Here is a 19,178-nt window from a genome sequence, read left to right on the forward strand (position 1 = left end):
ACTCCTCTTCAATGGCTGTGCGAAGTTGCTGGTTATTGGCAGGAACTGGAACACGCTGTCGTATACGCCGATCCAGAGCATCCCAAACATGCTCAATGGGTGACATGTTAGGGTTGGGGTCAGGGTTTAACCCTAGGGTTTTCTGACCCCCCCAGACCCCCACAATAACGCAAAACTGCACGTTTCAGAGTGGCCTTTCATTGTGGCCGGCCTAAGGCACACCTGTGCAATAATCATGCTGTCTAATCAGCATCTTGATATGCCACACTTGTGAGGTGGGATGGATTATCTCGGCAAAGGAGAAGTGCTCACTATCACACATTTTTTCAGATTTGTGAACAATATTTGAGAGAAATGGTTATTTTGTGTAAATAGAAAATGTTTTAGATCTTTGAGTTCATCTCATGAAAAATGGGAGCAAAAACAAAAGTGTTGCATTTATATTTTTGTTCAGTGTACATAAATATGTGTCCTATGTCGGGGAACTCACGCAGCGTCAGAAAATAAAACCCTAATAAAATAAAACTGGGGTACAACGAGCGGATACAGATTTGCTGCAGATATTACGTCATTTCGGATGGTGGACCTACAGAAAGTTGCTATCAGAAACAATGCCTGACATGTTTTGGACGTGATATGGTATTGTTTTACATTAGCAAGTATCGCTAACCTTTACTGGAGAGAAAATGTGTTAAAAAAGCAGGAAATAAAAAAAGGAACTCACCCGCAAGAGATAATAATTTGAGCACCATACTGTTTCAGAAATAATCCTTGATGTGGTTTAGAACAGGATGGCATTTTATCACAGCACAATGTAACTTTATTTCCGGTAGAATTCTGATCAGGCATTAGCTCCGCCTCCTCTTTTTTTCCCGAATAGTCCATTTAGCTTAGGAACCTTCCTAACGGAGTGAAATGACCCGGAAGTACCTCAGTGGCAGCCATGGTAAGTGCATTTCTCGAATTCTCTAGATCAGCGGTTTTCAAAGTGTGAGGCGCGCCTCACTGGGGGGGCGCCAGAGAGCTTCAGGGGAGGCGCAGCGTGAGAAAAAAATAACGAGAAAAAGATGAGTAAAGTGTCACTTGCACACTTTAGGCTGTAAAAGTGCACATTCCCTTCACCTGTGAGTGTGGGTTTTCCGCATTGACTCTGATCAAAAGCAAGTATCGGTCAAGGCTGCAGCCAGAGGATGATCTGCATTTATTCCATAGACTGTATATATATTTTCCCAAGATGGCGGCAGGCAGTTCTGGCGCAGTGGCAGCAATCTATCCCTGCATGATTGTCCTAAATCTCAAACCTCTGTGTAGCTACACCACTCATCTTGCCCCCATGGTAAAACAACATGTTGAGGATACATCATTGTCTGCACCAGCAACATCGTTGAATATCAAGCACTTCGGCCATGGTCGGCATATTATCTACAGTTCATTCATCTGGCACTCCTGGCAGACTCTTTCAAACAAAAAAAAGGGTTTAAAAAGAAAAGAGGAAAATATTGGGCTATTGGCTCTGTTGTGTCTCTTGCTCTCGGGAGATATCCACCCGTGTCCGGGTCCCGGCGTCATTTCGATCAACCTGACGGCTGGCGGCCCGGCCGCTGAGCTCCACACGCCATCAGTAGGCTTCCGAAGAGTCTGGCTAGCTGAGCAGCTAGCTCCACCGGCGGGTCTCTGCGGTCTCGCACCGACGGCTGCTGGCCTAGCAGCAGGACCTCTAACCACACCACCGGAGGACTACGGCCGAGCAGCGGAGATCCACACACTGCCGGCTGGCTTCAGAGGAGGACGGATAGCTTCCACACCATCGGAGAACTACGGATCCGCACCGAGGGCTAGCGGCCTAGCAGCGGAGATTCTCGCACCACCGGACACCACCGGACTGGCTTCAGAAGAGGCCGGCTAGCTGAACAGCTAGCTCTGCCGGCGGGTCTCTGTGGTCTCTCGCTGACGGCTGCTGGCCTAGCAGCAGGACCAACATCCACACCATCAAAGGACTGGGGGCCCGCGCAGAGGGCTAAAAGCACAGCAGCGGAGAACCATGCATCACCGGCTAGCTTTGACTCCTCCACTGTCAACAACGGCACCGAGGTAAAGCCTAGAAATCCTGTATTTAAAAAATGCACAAAAATGCACAAAAATGCTTCAAACAGTGAATCAAGCAAAAACAGTGTGGGATCCTCGGTGCAGGCCGAAGGGACTATTCAGTGGACATTTACATTTCCGCAGCATCTGCAATAAACATGAACAGCTAGAACATCTCCTCCTTGAGTCCAATATTGACTGTTTGGGAATATCTGAATCTTGGCTAAAACAGTCATAACCATCCATTCTTGTATCTATCTCAGGATATAATGTGTTTAGGAAGGACAGACTGAAGGGAAAAGGAGGGGGTGTGTTGCTTTATGTGAGGAATACCTTTACTTGTAGGGAGATTGCACTCCCAGCTAATATTGAATTTGATTGTGTTGGTGTGGAAATCACACTATCTGAGGAAATGTCCCTCACCATGATTTGCCTGTATCGACAACCCACCGCTAAGATGGATTTCTATGACCAGGTAAAACTCCTGCTGAATTCCTATGACTCCAACAAAGTGCTAATTATTGTAGGAGACTTTAATATCAACTGGAATGACAAACCAAATAGAAAAAGCTTAAAACGGATCAAGGATAAACACAACTTAATACAACTAATGGATCAACTGACTGGAATAACCAAAACCTCCAAGACTATGATAGATGTATTATTTACTAACAAAGCTGACAGAATAGTCAAAACCTACAGCTTCCTGACTGGTCTTTCTGACCATAATCTTATTCTTTTTGCCAGGAAACTCACAAAAAAAGGTTTATGGCCACACCTAAAACCCCTGCCTTCGGTTCACACTTCATCCCCAAAAACCTGCAACAACGTTTTATGGAGGCAGTGAAAATGATTGATTGGGGGGACACTCTGTCCTCTGAAGACATTGGTGAAAACAGTGATCTGTTTATATCTCAAATTAACGATGCAATGTCTTCCTTCTCAAGGAGAGGGTGCCTTAGGAACAGGAAGGAACATCATCTTCCCTGACTAAATATACAGTGCAAGAATTTAATGAAATCCAGAGGCCAACTATTAAAGCTTGAAATCACAGAAATTCACTCATGCTCTTAACAAGGTAACACAAACAATAAGACAGGCCAAAGCTAACTTCTTCATCAATATAATTGAAGGTGCGAAAGGTAACAGTAAAAACGTCTGGCAAATCCTAAATAAACTATTTGGTAAACATAAGAAACAGGAAAATAATGCTCTAGAATAAAAAAATCAATGATGCCCTGATAAAAGACCCTGCAGTGTTGGCCAGCTCTCTAAATTAGTATTTTATAAATAGTCCTCTGGACATCACAAAGCTCTTCCCGCCATCTGAGGTCTCACCTAGCCCGACTGTGGATACACAGCCCGTTTTTGACCTGGAGGAAATCACAGAGGTAAAAAATATAATCTTAGGGTTAAAAGGTTCTAAGGCTAGGGATGCAGATGATTTAGACACCAACTTTATAAAGACAAATATTGAGGGTCTAATAAAACCAATTAGTATGCTAGTGAATATATCTATCAGCACGAGGGAAGTTCCATCATCCTGGCAGGTGGCCACGGTGACACCGATTTTTAAATCTGGGGATAAGGCAATGATGTCCAATTACAGACCAATCAGCATCCTCCCCTGTGTCTCTAAGATAGCTGAGAAATGGGTGTCAAAACTAATCACCAAACATTCAGATAAATGTTTGGCTCCACTCCACCCAATGCAGTTTGGTTTTCGTGCTCACCACTCCACTGAGACGGCTAACTGTGTCTTTGTGGAAAAGGTTATATCTATGTTGGACACGAGCCCATATGTAGGTGCTGTCTTCCTTGATCTCAGGAAGGCTTTTGACACTGTTGACCACCAAGTGCTACTTACAAAGCTGACGTATTTAAATGTTTCGGCAGATTCAATACAGTGGGTTGAGTCTTACTTATCAAACAGAAAACAGCGTGTTTTGGTCAACGGTACCAAATCCCCCTACCTTGTCAACCCTGTTGGGGTTCCACAAGGTTCCATTCTTGGACCATTACTGTTTTCACTGTACATTAATTACTTGCCTAATGTATGTCCTGATTTGAATGTACAAATGTATGCCGATGATGCGGTCATCTTTGTACACGGGAAAAATACTGCAATAATCACATCTTGTCTCTCAAATGCATTGGACAAGGTCCAACACTGGCTGAACAACATTTGCTTATATTTAAATGCAAAAAAAAGTATGCATGATGTTCAGTAAACGACCAGTCAAAATCGAAGGATCCAATGTGTTTTTAAACAGAGCAGAATTAGAGCTAGTCCCCCACTTCAAGTATCTTGGAGTAATACTGGACTTAAACCTGATTTTTAAGAAACATATTAAGAAAGTATCCAATACCGTTAAATTCAACTTGCAAAATGTTAAACAAATCAGACCTTTCTTAACTGTCAATGCTGCAAAGTCATACCTCCACTGTATGATTATATCCCACATTGAATACTGTTTTACAAACTGGTCGTTTGCTTGTGCCAGAAACCTGAAACCCATAGAACAGCTGTACAAGAGAGCTATCAAGGTGTTTGACAGAAAGCCAAATTCATACCACCACTGTACCATCCTTGAAAAACACAATTTCTTGAGTTTTGACAATTTAAAGTCAATTTAAAGTCTTTTAAAAGTGTTTTTTTTAATAAATGTTTACATGGACTGTTTTTTTGCATATCATGTATTTTGTTTTTGCTATGTTTGTAAAATGTAATTTTCTTAAATGTTTTATGTGAGGGACTATGGATGGAAATTAGCTCAAAGCTAAATCTGGCACTGTTACGCTTGATACATTTGAATGTTTTAAGTGTTCATTACTGTGCATTGTCCCTGCCAAATGAACGATTAAATAAATAAATTAAATAAATGGACGTAGTGTCCGTGACGTCACCCATAGGATTCTGCAGAGTTGCAGAGAAGCCCTTAGTAAGCGGAGTCGGCCACTAACGGCTTGACAGTGACCCGACCCGCATCTTCTTTGTTTTACCCAGAACCGAACCCGGATTTGTTTTTTGAACAAATACCACCCGCGAATCACTTTTTTTGTGGGTCACCCGTCGGGTACCCGACCCGATGCAGGACTCTGATCCCTGCATCACCCGCCTGTGCGCATCAAAGACGCATGCTCATTGTTCCCACTAAAGTGAGTGTAATAAGGAGGCAAAGTTGACGTTAAGTGTGTTGCCGGAAGCATATAAGGATTTATCCACGATGTTGAAAATGTAAAAAATGTAGTGTTTAAAACATAACAAAAATGTATGTTTAAAACATAAAGATAAAAAGGTTCAAAGGTGCTTATTAAGCTTTTTAAAACGGTAACTTGCCAAAGTGCTTTGTTTTGAACGATCATCAGTATTATAATCAAAAAGAGAAATATGAACATTAGTTTTTACTGAGATGAACAAATAAAGTCAACATTACACAGTCTTTACTGAGCTGTGTGGGGTTTGTTCAACTTTTAAAAGATGTTTGAGTGGTGAATATACACAGTGATAGATGTTAAGGACTAACGTTTATAATAAATACATTTGTATTGATTTTAAGATCTTTTCATAGTTCATACAATCATCCGTATTGGGATTGGGATCATTAGGGCCTGAGCACGAAGTGTGCGAAGACCTATTGTAATCAACCTGATCTCACCAGAATGCGTGACTCCACCACGACTCCTTAACACCGCATTGCGTGGTGGAGTCACGCATTCTGCTACATTTACGGGACCACGCAAAAACTCCCAATGTAAAGTGAATGAGGCTCTTTTGTCGTGGTGCACACACGCATTTCTAAAACGTCCCAAAGTGAGCTTTTATTCTATAAAACATTTTTAAAATCTACTGTATAGCTTGTAGTAACTCACGGGAGGCTTCTTTTATTTTATTTGTATTCACAATAATTTTTAATTTTCGTCAGAATGTAAAAATAAAATTTGTTACGAAGAATAAATCTCAAAAAACAGTGCATTGTGTGTAATACAACTTTATTAAATTAGTTAGTTTTTAAGGGAGGCCAGAGCTTCAGCTGTGTCAAATATATTGTTCCCTTTAGTTAACGTTATTTAAAAGATAATGATCATGTCCCCTTTATTGTATTACGAGCGTCCATTCCCATTGGATAACGGAGAATTTTACACCCGGAAGTAAGTATTCTAAAAAGCTGTCAAGTTTACGGTTATGGCTAGAAAGGATCCGTCTAATGTAAATATGACGTCACGTTCTCGTTCTAACTCTCGTTGTAATCGGAGCGGCTCGGTTGTAATCGGAGCGGCTCGGAAGCGCAGTCACGTGGCTGAATGTTTACGTTTGGGATGGCGAGAAACTAAACTATATTAAATATGTAAATACTTGTTAGCGGTCTTGCTGTTGAAAGAAGAATGACAACACTGTAGATCAGCAACACTATGGTTTATTTTGTATTCACAGGCAAGTCAACGTTGTTGCAGTAAAAGTCCCAAGATAGCTCCTGGTGCAATAAAATGTATGTTGCATGTTACTGCTGTAGATGTGTTTACCTCTTTTATATCCCGTTGGGTAGTTTAATCTGCAGCAATGCACCATATTCTATACTATCATCATATATGTGTAGCTTTGTCTCTGTCGTATCTTTCAAAAGTAAAGTGAAACAGCTGTTTTCAGCTTTGTGATGATGTATTTTCCAGCTGATCCAAGAGGCTTTTTAAACACCTTACTTGGCTTAAGAGGGAGGGGAATTTTCTCAACACATAAAGGAACACTTTATCCTTCAGTTTATCACAAACATTACATCAACACATTTGGAGATCCTAATTTGAATCCAGTCTGTAATTTGATATTAAGGTTTTAATAATGAAATGAGGTCATGAATCGAGTTCAAGGTTAAGATCATCTTTGTTATCCTATGTACAAAAATGAACATACAACATTAATATAACAGTAACGAATAAAACAAAATAACATTATGCAACTCTGATCTTCTTGCTGATACTTTTCAAAGTTACTTTTACATTTGCTCTACTTCTCCTGCTACTGTTTGCTCTGCTTTCAACTTCTCTTTCAACTCTGCTCTTTACTCTGCTTTCCCTGTTTCCTCTGTTCTCCTCTCCTCATCTTCTCCTCAGACTATCCTCGTTTTGCTGTATCCTCTCCTCTCCTGTTCTCCTCTCCTCATACTCTCCTCCTTTTGCTGTCTCCTCTCCTCTGTTCTCCTCATCTCCTCTCCTCCTTTTGCTGTTAGATATTTAGACTGTAATGACAGCTTATGATATTCTTTTTATAACTACATCAATCACATGCAATGGATTCAAAAGGTTGTTTTACTTAGCACCTCTTTACAGCTCCAAGCTTCCAACATTCACCTGGCGGTGGTGCCTTGGATGAAAACAACTTTTGATATGATACAATACAACAACAATAGTTAACACCTATCCACAGCAATAAGCACAATGAGAAGACTAATGGTCTCTTTTATATCAGTTTCTATTGGAGTGAAATGAACTGTGCCATGTCACATAGGACTGGAATGGATGATTGGCTGTGTTTTGTGAATATAGAGGAGATGGCAAAAGTAAATATACTTTGTTCTTACCTAAAGCATCTATCCTCCTCTTCGTACCCCTGCCTGCTCCTCCCGCATTAGACTCTGGGGACTTAGCTTTTAAAATCTTGTTCAAGCTGTCCAGTCTGTAGTTGGATCTCATGACCTCAGCTTTATGACCCACCCGGCCTGAAAAAGGGTGTCTACGATGGCTGGTACTGAGAGGTGTTATGGTCCTCTTCTGCCTTTTGTGTTTGGGGGGGCGTGAAGGTGAGAGGAAGACTACTGTCATGTGGGGTGTGTTGCTTTACGTCCTCCAAAAGATCATTTAGTCTTGATATCACTGTACACATGAACGTCTCATCCTGTAGGTGGTATGTGTGCTCAGTAATTTCCCGCAATAAGGTCCCACACTGCTGTCGTTTCCTATCTCTTGAGGACTTTGAGTGGTTACCACTGCTCTGATTACAACGAGAGTTAGAACGACGTCTCTTCTCGATGTTCCCGCGATGTTCCCGCGTCCCGCCCACCCCGACCCTTTCCGATTACAGCCGAGCCGCTCCGATTACAACGAGAGTTAGAACGAGAACGTGACGTCATATTTACATTAGACGGATCCTTTCTAGCCATAACCCAAGTTTACAGCGTTAACAAAATAAAATATACTGCTGTTTCTGGTTTAGTTTACGACGGATATATTTTGTTATTGTTTTGATATTTGTAACACAAAAGCGATGGGGCTTGAGGACTGATCACTGGGTTTGTCAAGCTAAGCACATGGTGTAGTCCCAAACAATAGCTGAGGATTCTGGGTAGTGTAGTGTCTTCTGCCATCCAAAAACTCAGAAAAAATATTTGTTTCTCCGAATTGAAAGGGAAAAATACAAAAGCATTGTACACAATTTAAACCAATCAATGTTGTGTAATTAACAAGGATAATTTGGTGTTTTTGAGTTGATGAGTAGTGCAGATATCACTGTAAAATCAATCGACAGTAAGGAGAATACTTACTTCCTGGTGTAAAATTCTCCGTTATCCAATGGGAATGGACGCTCGTAATACAATAAAGGGGACATGATCATTATCTTTTAAATAACGTTAACTAAAGGGAACAATCTATTTGACACAGCTGAAGCTCTGGCCTTTTAAGTATTATTTGAATTATTTGAAGTATTAAAGTAACGTATTATGGCAGAGAGTTTGATACAGCGTATTTCTGGTATATTCATTTTAATGTCACCCTATATAGAATGTGTGTTAAACGTGAATGGACGAGTCTATTTTTTCCTCTTAATTATAGAGAGGTTTTTTATATATATAGTTGGTTAATTAGTGTTTCATATTATTGATTATTAAAGTAACCTCTGTTGTCAGTATCAGGATATGAGTTTGCTTAAATATATGTGTGTGTTTAATTACTTTGTATCAAATAATAGCGATCTGTGTGGCCAGAAGCTGGAGATGTGAGGGGTGAAGCCTTTGTGTTTGGAGTGGAGTATTTGGACATAGCTCAAATCTCTGGAATGCTTGCATGGTAAAAAAAGAGTGTGCGTTACACATGCTTAAGGCAGATTGGTGTGTGTTTTCATTGCAGTAAATATATGTGCTGTGTGATTACTGTTCAACTATACCTGTGTTTTATTCTTTCATGTTGTGAGTACTAAATTGCCACAACATTGTGCAGTAGTTGGCTTAAACATGTTTAATTATTCTGTATGAAGTAGGAGCAGTTTTGCATGAGAGGTGACTAGTGATGTGGGAGATGAGACATCCTTATTAGGACACAGACATGTAGAGGCTACATATCTAAGATCTGTGTGCGTTAAAGATGTTTAAGGGGAAGGTGTGTGCGTTCTGTCAAAGAGTCCTATGTATGTACAATTCTTCTACTCCAAAACATTGCTGTAGGACTGATTGAGAGCCGAGGTAATGTTTTCCTCGTTACTATTGATTGTTGTACAACGAAATAATCATTGATCAACTATATATTTGTTATGTGCAACATATAATGAAACATCCCTATAAGGACACAGGCGTGTGTGTGTGTGTGTGTGTGTGTGTGTGTGTGTGTGTGTGTGTGCGTGTGTGCGTGTGTGTGTGTGTGTGTGTGTGTGTGTGTGTGTGTGTGTGTGTGTGTGTGTGTGTGTGTGTGTGTGTGTGTGAGATCACAGCTATACATTGGTCATCTGTTAACATCTCCTTGTAAAGAGATGGGGCGAAACAGATGGAATCAACGACTGCTGACTCATTGTCTGGGGTCCCGACCAGAACTGGAACTGGCCAATGGAGAACTGCCAACTCACTGGCTAGCTCGCCCAGAAGTGAAATCGCCAATAACAAATAACTAGGGAGGAGCATCCGATACAACTCCTCCCCACCTGTGTATAAAGGTTGTGATATTTTGATGCTCGGCGCCCCTTCTGACAGACCATCTCCGATATTGGCATCGCACGGTAGTAGAATTGAGCCCAGAGTACTCTGTATATTGTATTGTTATCTTTTATCATTAAAACAGATTAGGCTATTGTTTAACTTGTATCCTGGTGTTTCTTAATCCCTTCCTTTTATGATTTTACCCAGCTCATCAAACAACACGCGGAGCCGAGGTGGGTTTTAGACCCCTCAGACTCCAACAATATCCAGCATGCATTAGTTAAGAAACGATAAGGATGTTGGTGTGTTGAAATGTATGTGCGTTTCTTGCAAGACTCATAAAGAGGCCTGGAGGCAATTTGGTCCCACAGTTAAAGAGACAATGGTCGGTCTGAATTCTCAATGGATGTATTCATCTTGAATTAGCTGACTTCGGAGGGGAGAGGAAGTTCAGAGATGGCCTTAGGATATAAAGAACAGTTGACCTTTGTTAGTCAACTAATCCTATGGAGAACATACAAATATAAGCTTTCATAGAGGAAAAAATGTGACATTCATATGGTGGGCTGCATGATTAAATGTGTGTGTGTTAAAGATGTTAAAAGGGGAATGAGTGTGCGTTCTGTCAAAGAGTCCAAAGCATTGATTGGGGGGGATCTGCCTGAGGGCAGAGACACACACACACACACACACACACACACACACACACACACACACACACACACACACACACACACACACACACACACACACACACACACACACACACACACACACACACACACACACACACACACACACACACACACACACACACACACACACACACACACACACACACACACACACACACACACACACACACATACATACATACACACACACACACACACACACACACACACACACACACACACACACACACACACACACACACACACACACACACACACACACACACACACACACACACACACACACACACACACACACACATACACACACTGTAAGGAGACGGGAAGCGAACCAGATGGAATCAACAAACTGCTGAATCATTGCCAGGGTTCCCGCCCAGGAGAACTGCCAACTCACTGGCTAGCTCGCCCAGAAGTGAATTCGCCAATTACAAATAGCTAGGGAGGAGCAAGCGATAAAACTCCTCCACACCTGTGTATAAATGTTGTTTATTTTTGATGTTCGGCGCTCTTGTTCTAACTGGCCGTTCCTGAGAAGTGTCTCACGCGGTGGTAGAACCTGAGCCTGGAGTACTCTGCATTTTGAAGCTGCTGTTGCGGAGTGCTTCGTGATTAGGTGTTGTATCTTTTACCATAAAAAGCAAATATTATTGTTTAACCCTTATCCTGGTGTTTTGAGTTTTCCTTCTTTTGAGAACCCGTCCATATAGGAACGGCGCGGAGCAGAGGTTCTGCCCCAACACCTTCCTTAAAAACTAACTAATTTAATAAAAATCACAGTTGTATTACACACAATGCACTGATTTTTGAGAACAAAAGTCGTAACTAATGTAATTGTTTTACATTCTGACAAAAAATAAAAATAATTATCCCAGCCTGACACCATACGTCTCGGTGTGTTTCGTCTGGAGTCAACCCCTGCTTCTTCCCCATGTCCTGCTCCTGTCCAGGAGCCGTTCTCGGGAACTCGTCTGGCTTCGGAGGTCCACAGAGCCTCCAAAAGGCTCCTAAGAGAAGGAGTCGCAAGTCCAGGCTAGCAGCCCGAGCCCCAAGAGCCATGGTTCCGACCCCAGTTCTGGCCCCAGCAGCCATGGTTCCGACCCCAGTTCTGGCCCCAGCGGCCATGGTTCCATACCCAGTTCTGGCCCCAGCAGCCATGGTCCCAGCTCCAGTTCTGGCCCCAGCGGCCATGGTCCCTCCTCTAGTCCCTACTCAATTCCCTTCTCAAGTCCCTCCTCTAGTCACTTCCCTAGTCCCTTCTCTAGGCCCTTCTCAAGTCCCTTCTCTAGTCCCTCCTCTAGTCCCTTCTCTATTCCCTTCTCTAGTTCCCTCTCTAGTCCCCTCTCCAGTCCCTCCTCCGGTCACTTCCCTAGTCCCTTCTCTAATCCCATCTCAAGTCCCTACTCAAGTCCCTTCTCTAGCCCCCTCTCAAGTTCCCTCTCGAGTCACCTCTCAAGTCCCTCTCGAGTTCCCTCTCGAGTTCCCTCTAGAGTACCCTCTCGAGTCCCCTCTCGAGTCCCCTCTCGAGTTCTTTGTCCAGTCCCTACTCGAGTCCCTACTCAAGACCCTACTCAAGTCCCTACTGAAGTGCCGTTGGAGGTTCCGCTGGGGATCCTGCCAACTCCATGTCATGTCCCGTTGGGGGTCCAGCCGAATACTCTTCTGCCGGGGGTCCTGCCAACCCTATGTCCCGTGCCGTTGGGGTTCCCGTCGACTACTCTTCTGCCGGGGGTCCTGCCAACCCTATGTCCTGTCCCGTTGGGGGTCCAGCTGACTGCTCTTCTGCCGGGGATCCTGCCAACCCTGTGTCCTGGTGCCGTTGGAGGCCCTGCCGACTACTCTTCTGCCAACGGTCCTGCCAACCCTATGACCCGTGCCATTGGAGCCCCCGCCGATGATTCTTCTGCCGGGGGTCCTGCCAACCCTGTGTCCTGTGTCGTTGGAGTTTCCGCTGGGGGTCCTGCCAGCTCCATGTCCTGTCCCGTTGGGGGTCCCGCCGACTACTCTTCTGTCGGGGGTCCTGCCAACTCCATGTCCTGTCCCGTTGGGGGTCCCGCCGACTACTCTTCTGCCGGGGGTCCTGCCAACCCTATGTCCTGTCCCGTTGGGGGTCCCGCCGACTACTCTTCTGCCGGGGGTCCTGCCAACCCTATGTCCTGTGCCGTTGGAGGTCCCGCCGACAACTCTTCCGCTGGGGGTCCTGCCAACTCCATATCCTGTCCCGTTGGGGGTCCCACCGACTACTCTTCTGCCGGGGGTCCTGCCAACCCTATGCCCTGTTCCGTTGGAGGTCCCGCTGAGAGTCCTGCCAATCCCATGTCTTGTTCCGTTGGAGGTCCCAGCCACCTGTCTCGCCGGGGGTCCTGCCAACTCCTGGTCCTCTTCCGTGGGGGATCCTGCCGAAGCCTGTCCCACCGGCTCCGGTTCCTGCCCGGCCTCTGGAGCTGTCCCGTCAGCGCCTTCCTGCCCGTCCTCCGGAGTTGTTCCGTCGCCGCCTGCTTCGCCCTCGAGCCTGGCCCCCTGAGAGCCGCGGTCTTCGCCTTCGAGCCCGGCCCCCCTGAGTGCCGTGGTCTTTGCCCTCGAGCCCGGCCCCCTGAGTTCGCCCGCTGCGGCCTTCGCCCCTCCATGGACTCTGCCTTGCCCCCGGGTCGTCCGCCCGAGACCCCCTCCATTGTCTGTGCCTTGCCGCCGTGCGGTCCGCCCGAGACCCCCTCCATGGTCTCTGCCTTGCCCCCGGGCCGTCCGCCCAAAATCCCTTCCGGGTCCTCCACTGTGCCCCTCAGCTCAATCCCGTTCTCCTGACCCCCTCCACCCACCCTGGTGGCCCTAGTGATGAATTAAAGAAATGGTAGACATTAATCTAATCTGAATTTTGAAGCCTTGTTTCCCATCCCCTCCCTCTAAATATATCAATAAACATTAGGAAGTGATTCTCCTGACTACGATACACGTTTAAGAAGATAATATTTGTTTTAAAGAATGCAAAGCAATAAACAACAGCAACAGGCTCTGTAACCAAGGCAACGTTAGCCCACCATGTATATGTTAACAGGTAAGATAGCTGTTCACAATAGCTATGTATATTTTCTGCTATTTTATTTCTATTTAAGATGTTTGGATTTTCGATTGTTTAATTCTAGTCTTTTAACTGTCTTTTGTACAATGCTTTGCCTTTTGCTGCTGCAGCGTAAACATTTCCCCAATTTCTTATTTTATCTTAATCCTCAAATATTAGCACATTTTAGTTTAAAAAAAACAAAACATATTGATGTAACTACATACATATATCGATATGTTGTATAAATATTGCAAATCAAAACCTTTTTACCACTAATTGGCCCGCCACAAACTTCCGCGAGCTTTCTGAGTCTCTCTGAACCACGTGAAGATCAAGCATTTTGGACTTCCGCTGTCGCAACTCTTCCCTCTACTGGACCAGCCAGAATTGACCTTCTCGAGTTCTCCGATTGGTTGGTTTTTTGGCACATTTATAACGCTGTGACAACTTGAGCGAGCGCAGGCAAAGCTGAGCGTGCCCAGGGCGGAGAGGTCGAGTGAGGGAGAGAGAGCAGGAGTTTTATCAAAGAAAATATATTTCTCTCTGCTCAAAAGAAAAGTGCACGCTCAATAGCATTTTCTATGCTCAACATGTGTCATTGCGTGCTCAGGATAGAGGCACAAATATAACGCCATATGATGCTACATTGGAGTAGTCAGTCGCTCGAATGGGGAGCTCACAACCTAGAATGTACCATTTTCTAATATTTAGATGTCAGATAAGCTACTCTGCCTTCCACATCATCTGTCTCTCTCTCACACACACACACACACACACACACACACACACACACACACACACACACACACACACACAAACACACACACACACACACACACACACACACACACACACACACACTAAAAACGCACACACACACACACACACACACACACACACACACACACACACACACACACACACACACACACACACACACACACACACACACACACACACACACACACACACACACACACACACACACACACACACACACACACACACACACACACACACACACACACACACACACACCAAAAACACACACCAAAAACACAGTTACACACTGCTGGCAATGATGTTGAGTGTTAGTCCAGCAGCTCCCTCTGCTGGCGGCACATGCAATTACAACAGACCCATATACGCTCCATAACACACACATACTGCTCTTAAAGCATACTGTGTAATATATATCAGGATACAGCCCATGTATATGTTATGATGTGAAGCACTATTCGGTTTCATGAAAAATATCAACTGTTTATTTGTAGATATCTACTAAATCATACAAATAAAGTGTGTCATGTCGGGCTGTTACTTATATTATTGAGTGATATACACTATACACGCTGTTCTGCTTTCTGCACTGGCCTCAGCAGCTGTTCTCACTGTAAATGTTGGCTCACAATTAAAGCAGTTGTATTAAAAACATACATGGCCTAATATCCAGAGGAGCTGCGTTTATTGAGTAAACAAACGGTCAAGGGCAGAAGGTCTGCACCACACGCCACAGTTACTGCTCCTCCAGACAGCCTCCGCGATAATCGATCCTCGATGAGCCTTTACAGAAATTAGTTTTCGTTCGATACGGTGCGCCCAAACGGGCCGGACGTAAGCTAACACAGAATGTACCAATTTCGACGATTTAAATGTCACAAATTCGCTCAAATGAGATTCGGACGTTTTTTTTTTTTAAAACAGCTCAGTAACGGCCCCTATTGTGCGATAGTCACATATAGTTTCTTCAAACTACCCAAATCTTGTCACAGACATTCCTCATGGAATTGCGGACATATTTCCAAATGGCTTCCATTAGCCCCGCCCCCCAGAAAGTTGGCCATTTTGAAAAGTCGGAGTTATTCATGCATTTTAAGCGCATAGTCGCACAATGCTCTTAGGGAAATGATCAAAAAAATTCCAGTCCAGGACATCTTCAGCCCATATCCAATATTATGCTTAATTGCGAATAAAATAGTTGCTAGCTCAATCGGGGCGGACGTAAGCTAACAGAGAATGTACAATTTTTGACGATTTACATGTCGCAAATTACTCCAAACTACTCGCATATTCAATTCAATTTTTGCAAAGGCCTCCTAGGGAAATGGCCCGGGAAAATTCCATTCCAGGACAAGTCGTATTAAAAACATACATGGCCTAATATCCAGAGGAGATACGTTTATTGAGTAAACAAACAGTAAAGGGCAGAAAGTCTGCACAACCCACTGCACCACACGCCACGGTTACTGCTCCTCTAGACAGCCTCCGCGATAATCGATCCTCGACGAGCCTTTACAGAAACTTGTTTTCCTTCCAGGCGGCGCGCCCACATTCCGGATTTATATACATTGGGCATATTTGTGTATGTAAAAATGATCATAGAATTGATTATATTTTGTCTTGTTTATTTTAGTTTCACACCATCCTTATAACAATAAACCTGTGGGCAAAGGATTCACGTCTTCAGAGTCTTGGCGTACGGAGGGAGTTTATCTGGCTGTTAAGCTATATACACTACGTATAAAGTGCAGTTTAGTACAGTAATTCAAGTTAACCGGTAAAGTACCAGAACCAGACCACTGACACATAGAAGTTTGCTGGGATATGCGAGGCATACAGTATATATATGGGTCTGTGTTATGGGTTATAGGTAGTAATAGGGTAAGAAACCTTTCAGTCCAAGATACATAGATGCCTGAGTAGAATTTCAGTTAACGCCTGGTCCGTGATTTCTGTTGCATGACATCAAGAGGAAGATGCATGTCATGTCCAAGACTGTTGTTGTACAGAGTATCCCCAAAGACTGAATTCCATGTAAGCTACCTCTATAACTCACCAGTTGAAGACATAAGAACTCTGGGAAATCATAATTCTCACTCACATTCCTCACTAACACTAAAAGAGTGGATCACATCAGTCCAATTCTGAAGTCTTTACTCTGAATTCCAGTCTGTCAAATAATTGGTTATAAAGTACTGCAGCTGGTTTTTAAAAAACTGAATGGTTTAGGACCAAATTATTTCAACTATCTCCTGCATAACTATGAACCATCCAGGAGTCTCAAGTCTTCTGGGACGGGTCTGCTCTCTGTTCCAAGAGTAAGAACTAAACATGGAGAGGCAGCGTTTAGCTATTATGCCCCGACTTTCTGGAACAAACTCCCTGAATCCTGCAGGTCCACTGCAACTCATACTATTTTCAAATCCAGACTGAAAACTCATCTCTTTGCCGCTGTTTTTGATTGAGCTGCAGTATGGCTTTTATTCATGTATTCTATACCTGTTGTGTTTATCTTATTATCTCTGCTTTTTAATGCCTGTTTTTAAATGCCATTTTATAATGTGTTTCTGCTGTATTTCATCGTAAATGTATTTTATTTTGTAAAGCACATTGAATTGCCGTGTGATGAAAGGTGCTATATAAATAAACTTGCCTTGCCTTGCCATAAAGTAGAGACAACATTCATTTTGGAGGGGAGAGTGTGGGACCCATAGTAAAAGTAGGCTTGGTGATTAACATGAAACTTATGTTGTATGTTTTTGTATTTAAATAACCTGTGTTTATTCGATTTATATATGTGCAATACTAAAACTAGTGAAGCTTACACAGGCACGGGTAGCTCGGGGGTCCATCAGGTGAAGCGTGCAAAGGTAAAGGGATTGCAGATTGGACGAGAGGAGTGTATGCAGACTTGTGATGTAAAGTGCTTGTGCTCATGTAAGCTGAATAACTGAAGTTCTTTTTTAACTTATTCATGCCTGGAAATCCCTTTTGTGTCCATGTGTGCAACGTGTGTGTGTGTGTGTATGTGTGTTTGTACCTCAGCAGCCGTGGCCTCTCATCGTTCAGTGGCAGCACGGTGACACTGGCCCTCCCCTGCACTGTGTGGACACCGTCTGTCAGTCGCAGAGCCACCGCGTCCTGCAGGGTCTCTGTGTCATCGTGCATGTACACGATCTTCATGCCTGCAGAGGGAGGGACACAGGGGGGGGGGGGGAGATATATAGAAAAGTTATTAATGTAGTTCTTGTTTATTTCATTCATTTATTTGCTTACATTTTCATACTATACTGTGCATATACTTTAATAATAGTTCAGGAGAGGCCGGACTGTGAAGGCTAATACAAGGAAGAGCAGCGACCATAAGGGTATAAATAAAAGCCAATTTTAGTGGGCTGACTTAATTTACAGTCAGTCCCTCTAAGTATAACATAGAATATGTTATTTTTTGAAGAAGAAGTTTGGCAACTTTGACCTGCTGGTGGACCAGATGAAAAATCAAAGGCTCACTAAAGTCAGATGGATTCATCACAGTTTTTGTATGCATTGCTTGAAGTTTTGGGGAAAAAGTACCAATACTCCTTTATTTACATATGAGGTAATGTATCAATAAAGTCCTTCTCAGTCTGCTCCAAGTTTAATTATAATGCCCTTTGTTGGAAATATATAATAATATTTAAAAGTGGTGATGGAGCCCTTCACACAGCGTTCAAGTTATAATCTGAGCTTTATGGGGGTCTTTAAAACTAACGTTAGAGGCGGAGATAAATATATCAATAACAGCCGGGTAATAACGTAAATAACGGCTGATATTTATATACTGTGGAGGCAGAGGTTGTGCTAAACTTTTTCGATGCCCGTAATTTTGACGGACAGGATCGCAAAATGTCCGTCCAAATCCATTATACCCGTCGGCCTGTACACAACTCTGCCGGGGGGAGGAGAGAGCACGCTCGTGAACTGTCAATGGGGGGGGGGGTGGACGCTTGTTCTTGTTCGCAGATCTCAACAACACCCATGTGAAACAGAACTGTAAAGAGATTTACTTTTTCTTTGTGCATATTTTACTAATCACTCCCCTTTTAAACTGTATTCTTGTTTTACTTTCCTATAGTATGAATTGGAATTATTTCACACCTGTTGTGATTTATTCTCTTCTTTTTTGGAAACTATAAAGATCATATAAAGGTGTGCCTTGGAAATACTTGTTTACATAAATAGTGACCAAGAGGTTTGACACTGAGATAACTTAGACTAAAGAGCTGAGCTGTAGTTATGTCTCTCAGTCTGACAGGAGAGAGCTCTCCTCCAGCTTGTTGTAGAAACAGCTTTTTTATATCCGTTAGCGCAGATAGCACCAGATGCTAACAACAACCCCAGGTACCGCTGCTCTCTCTCTTTCTCTCTCTTGCGCTCGGAGCGGCGTTCCGGTGCTCTCCGGCAGCATTACGACCCAGAGTGCAGGCATATTGTCATTCAAGAGAGAATAGGATGCGTTATTCTTTTGGAAAACATGTTTTTATTTTAGCTGATTTACCTCGTTACCGTAAATATTACTCATTACATTGAAAAATGCATTATTTGTGATTAAAATAATAGTTGTTGGCAATGTCTTAGCGACCCCCACAGATTTATGATTTCACTGCTTTCATGGGAGCTCAG

General features: G+C 43.4%; 1 protein-coding gene across 1 annotated transcript in view; it reads right to left on the reverse strand.

Moving 5' to 3' along the window:
- Window positions 1-19,178, reverse strand: part of frem1b (Fras1 related extracellular matrix 1b) — a 273,903-nt gene that overhangs the window by 148,894 nt on the left and 105,831 nt on the right. The window contains exon 21 of the mRNA XM_079670558.1: window positions 17,557-17,701. Coding sequence (XP_079526684.1) covers window positions 17,557-17,701 — 145 coding nt within the window. The remainder of the gene's footprint in view (window positions 1-17,556; window positions 17,702-19,178) is intronic.

This window comes from Notothenia rossii (assembly GCF_949606895.1).
Source record: "Notothenia rossii genome assembly, chromosome: 1".
NCBI classification, from domain to species: domain Eukaryota; kingdom Metazoa; phylum Chordata; class Actinopteri; order Perciformes; family Nototheniidae; genus Notothenia; species Notothenia rossii.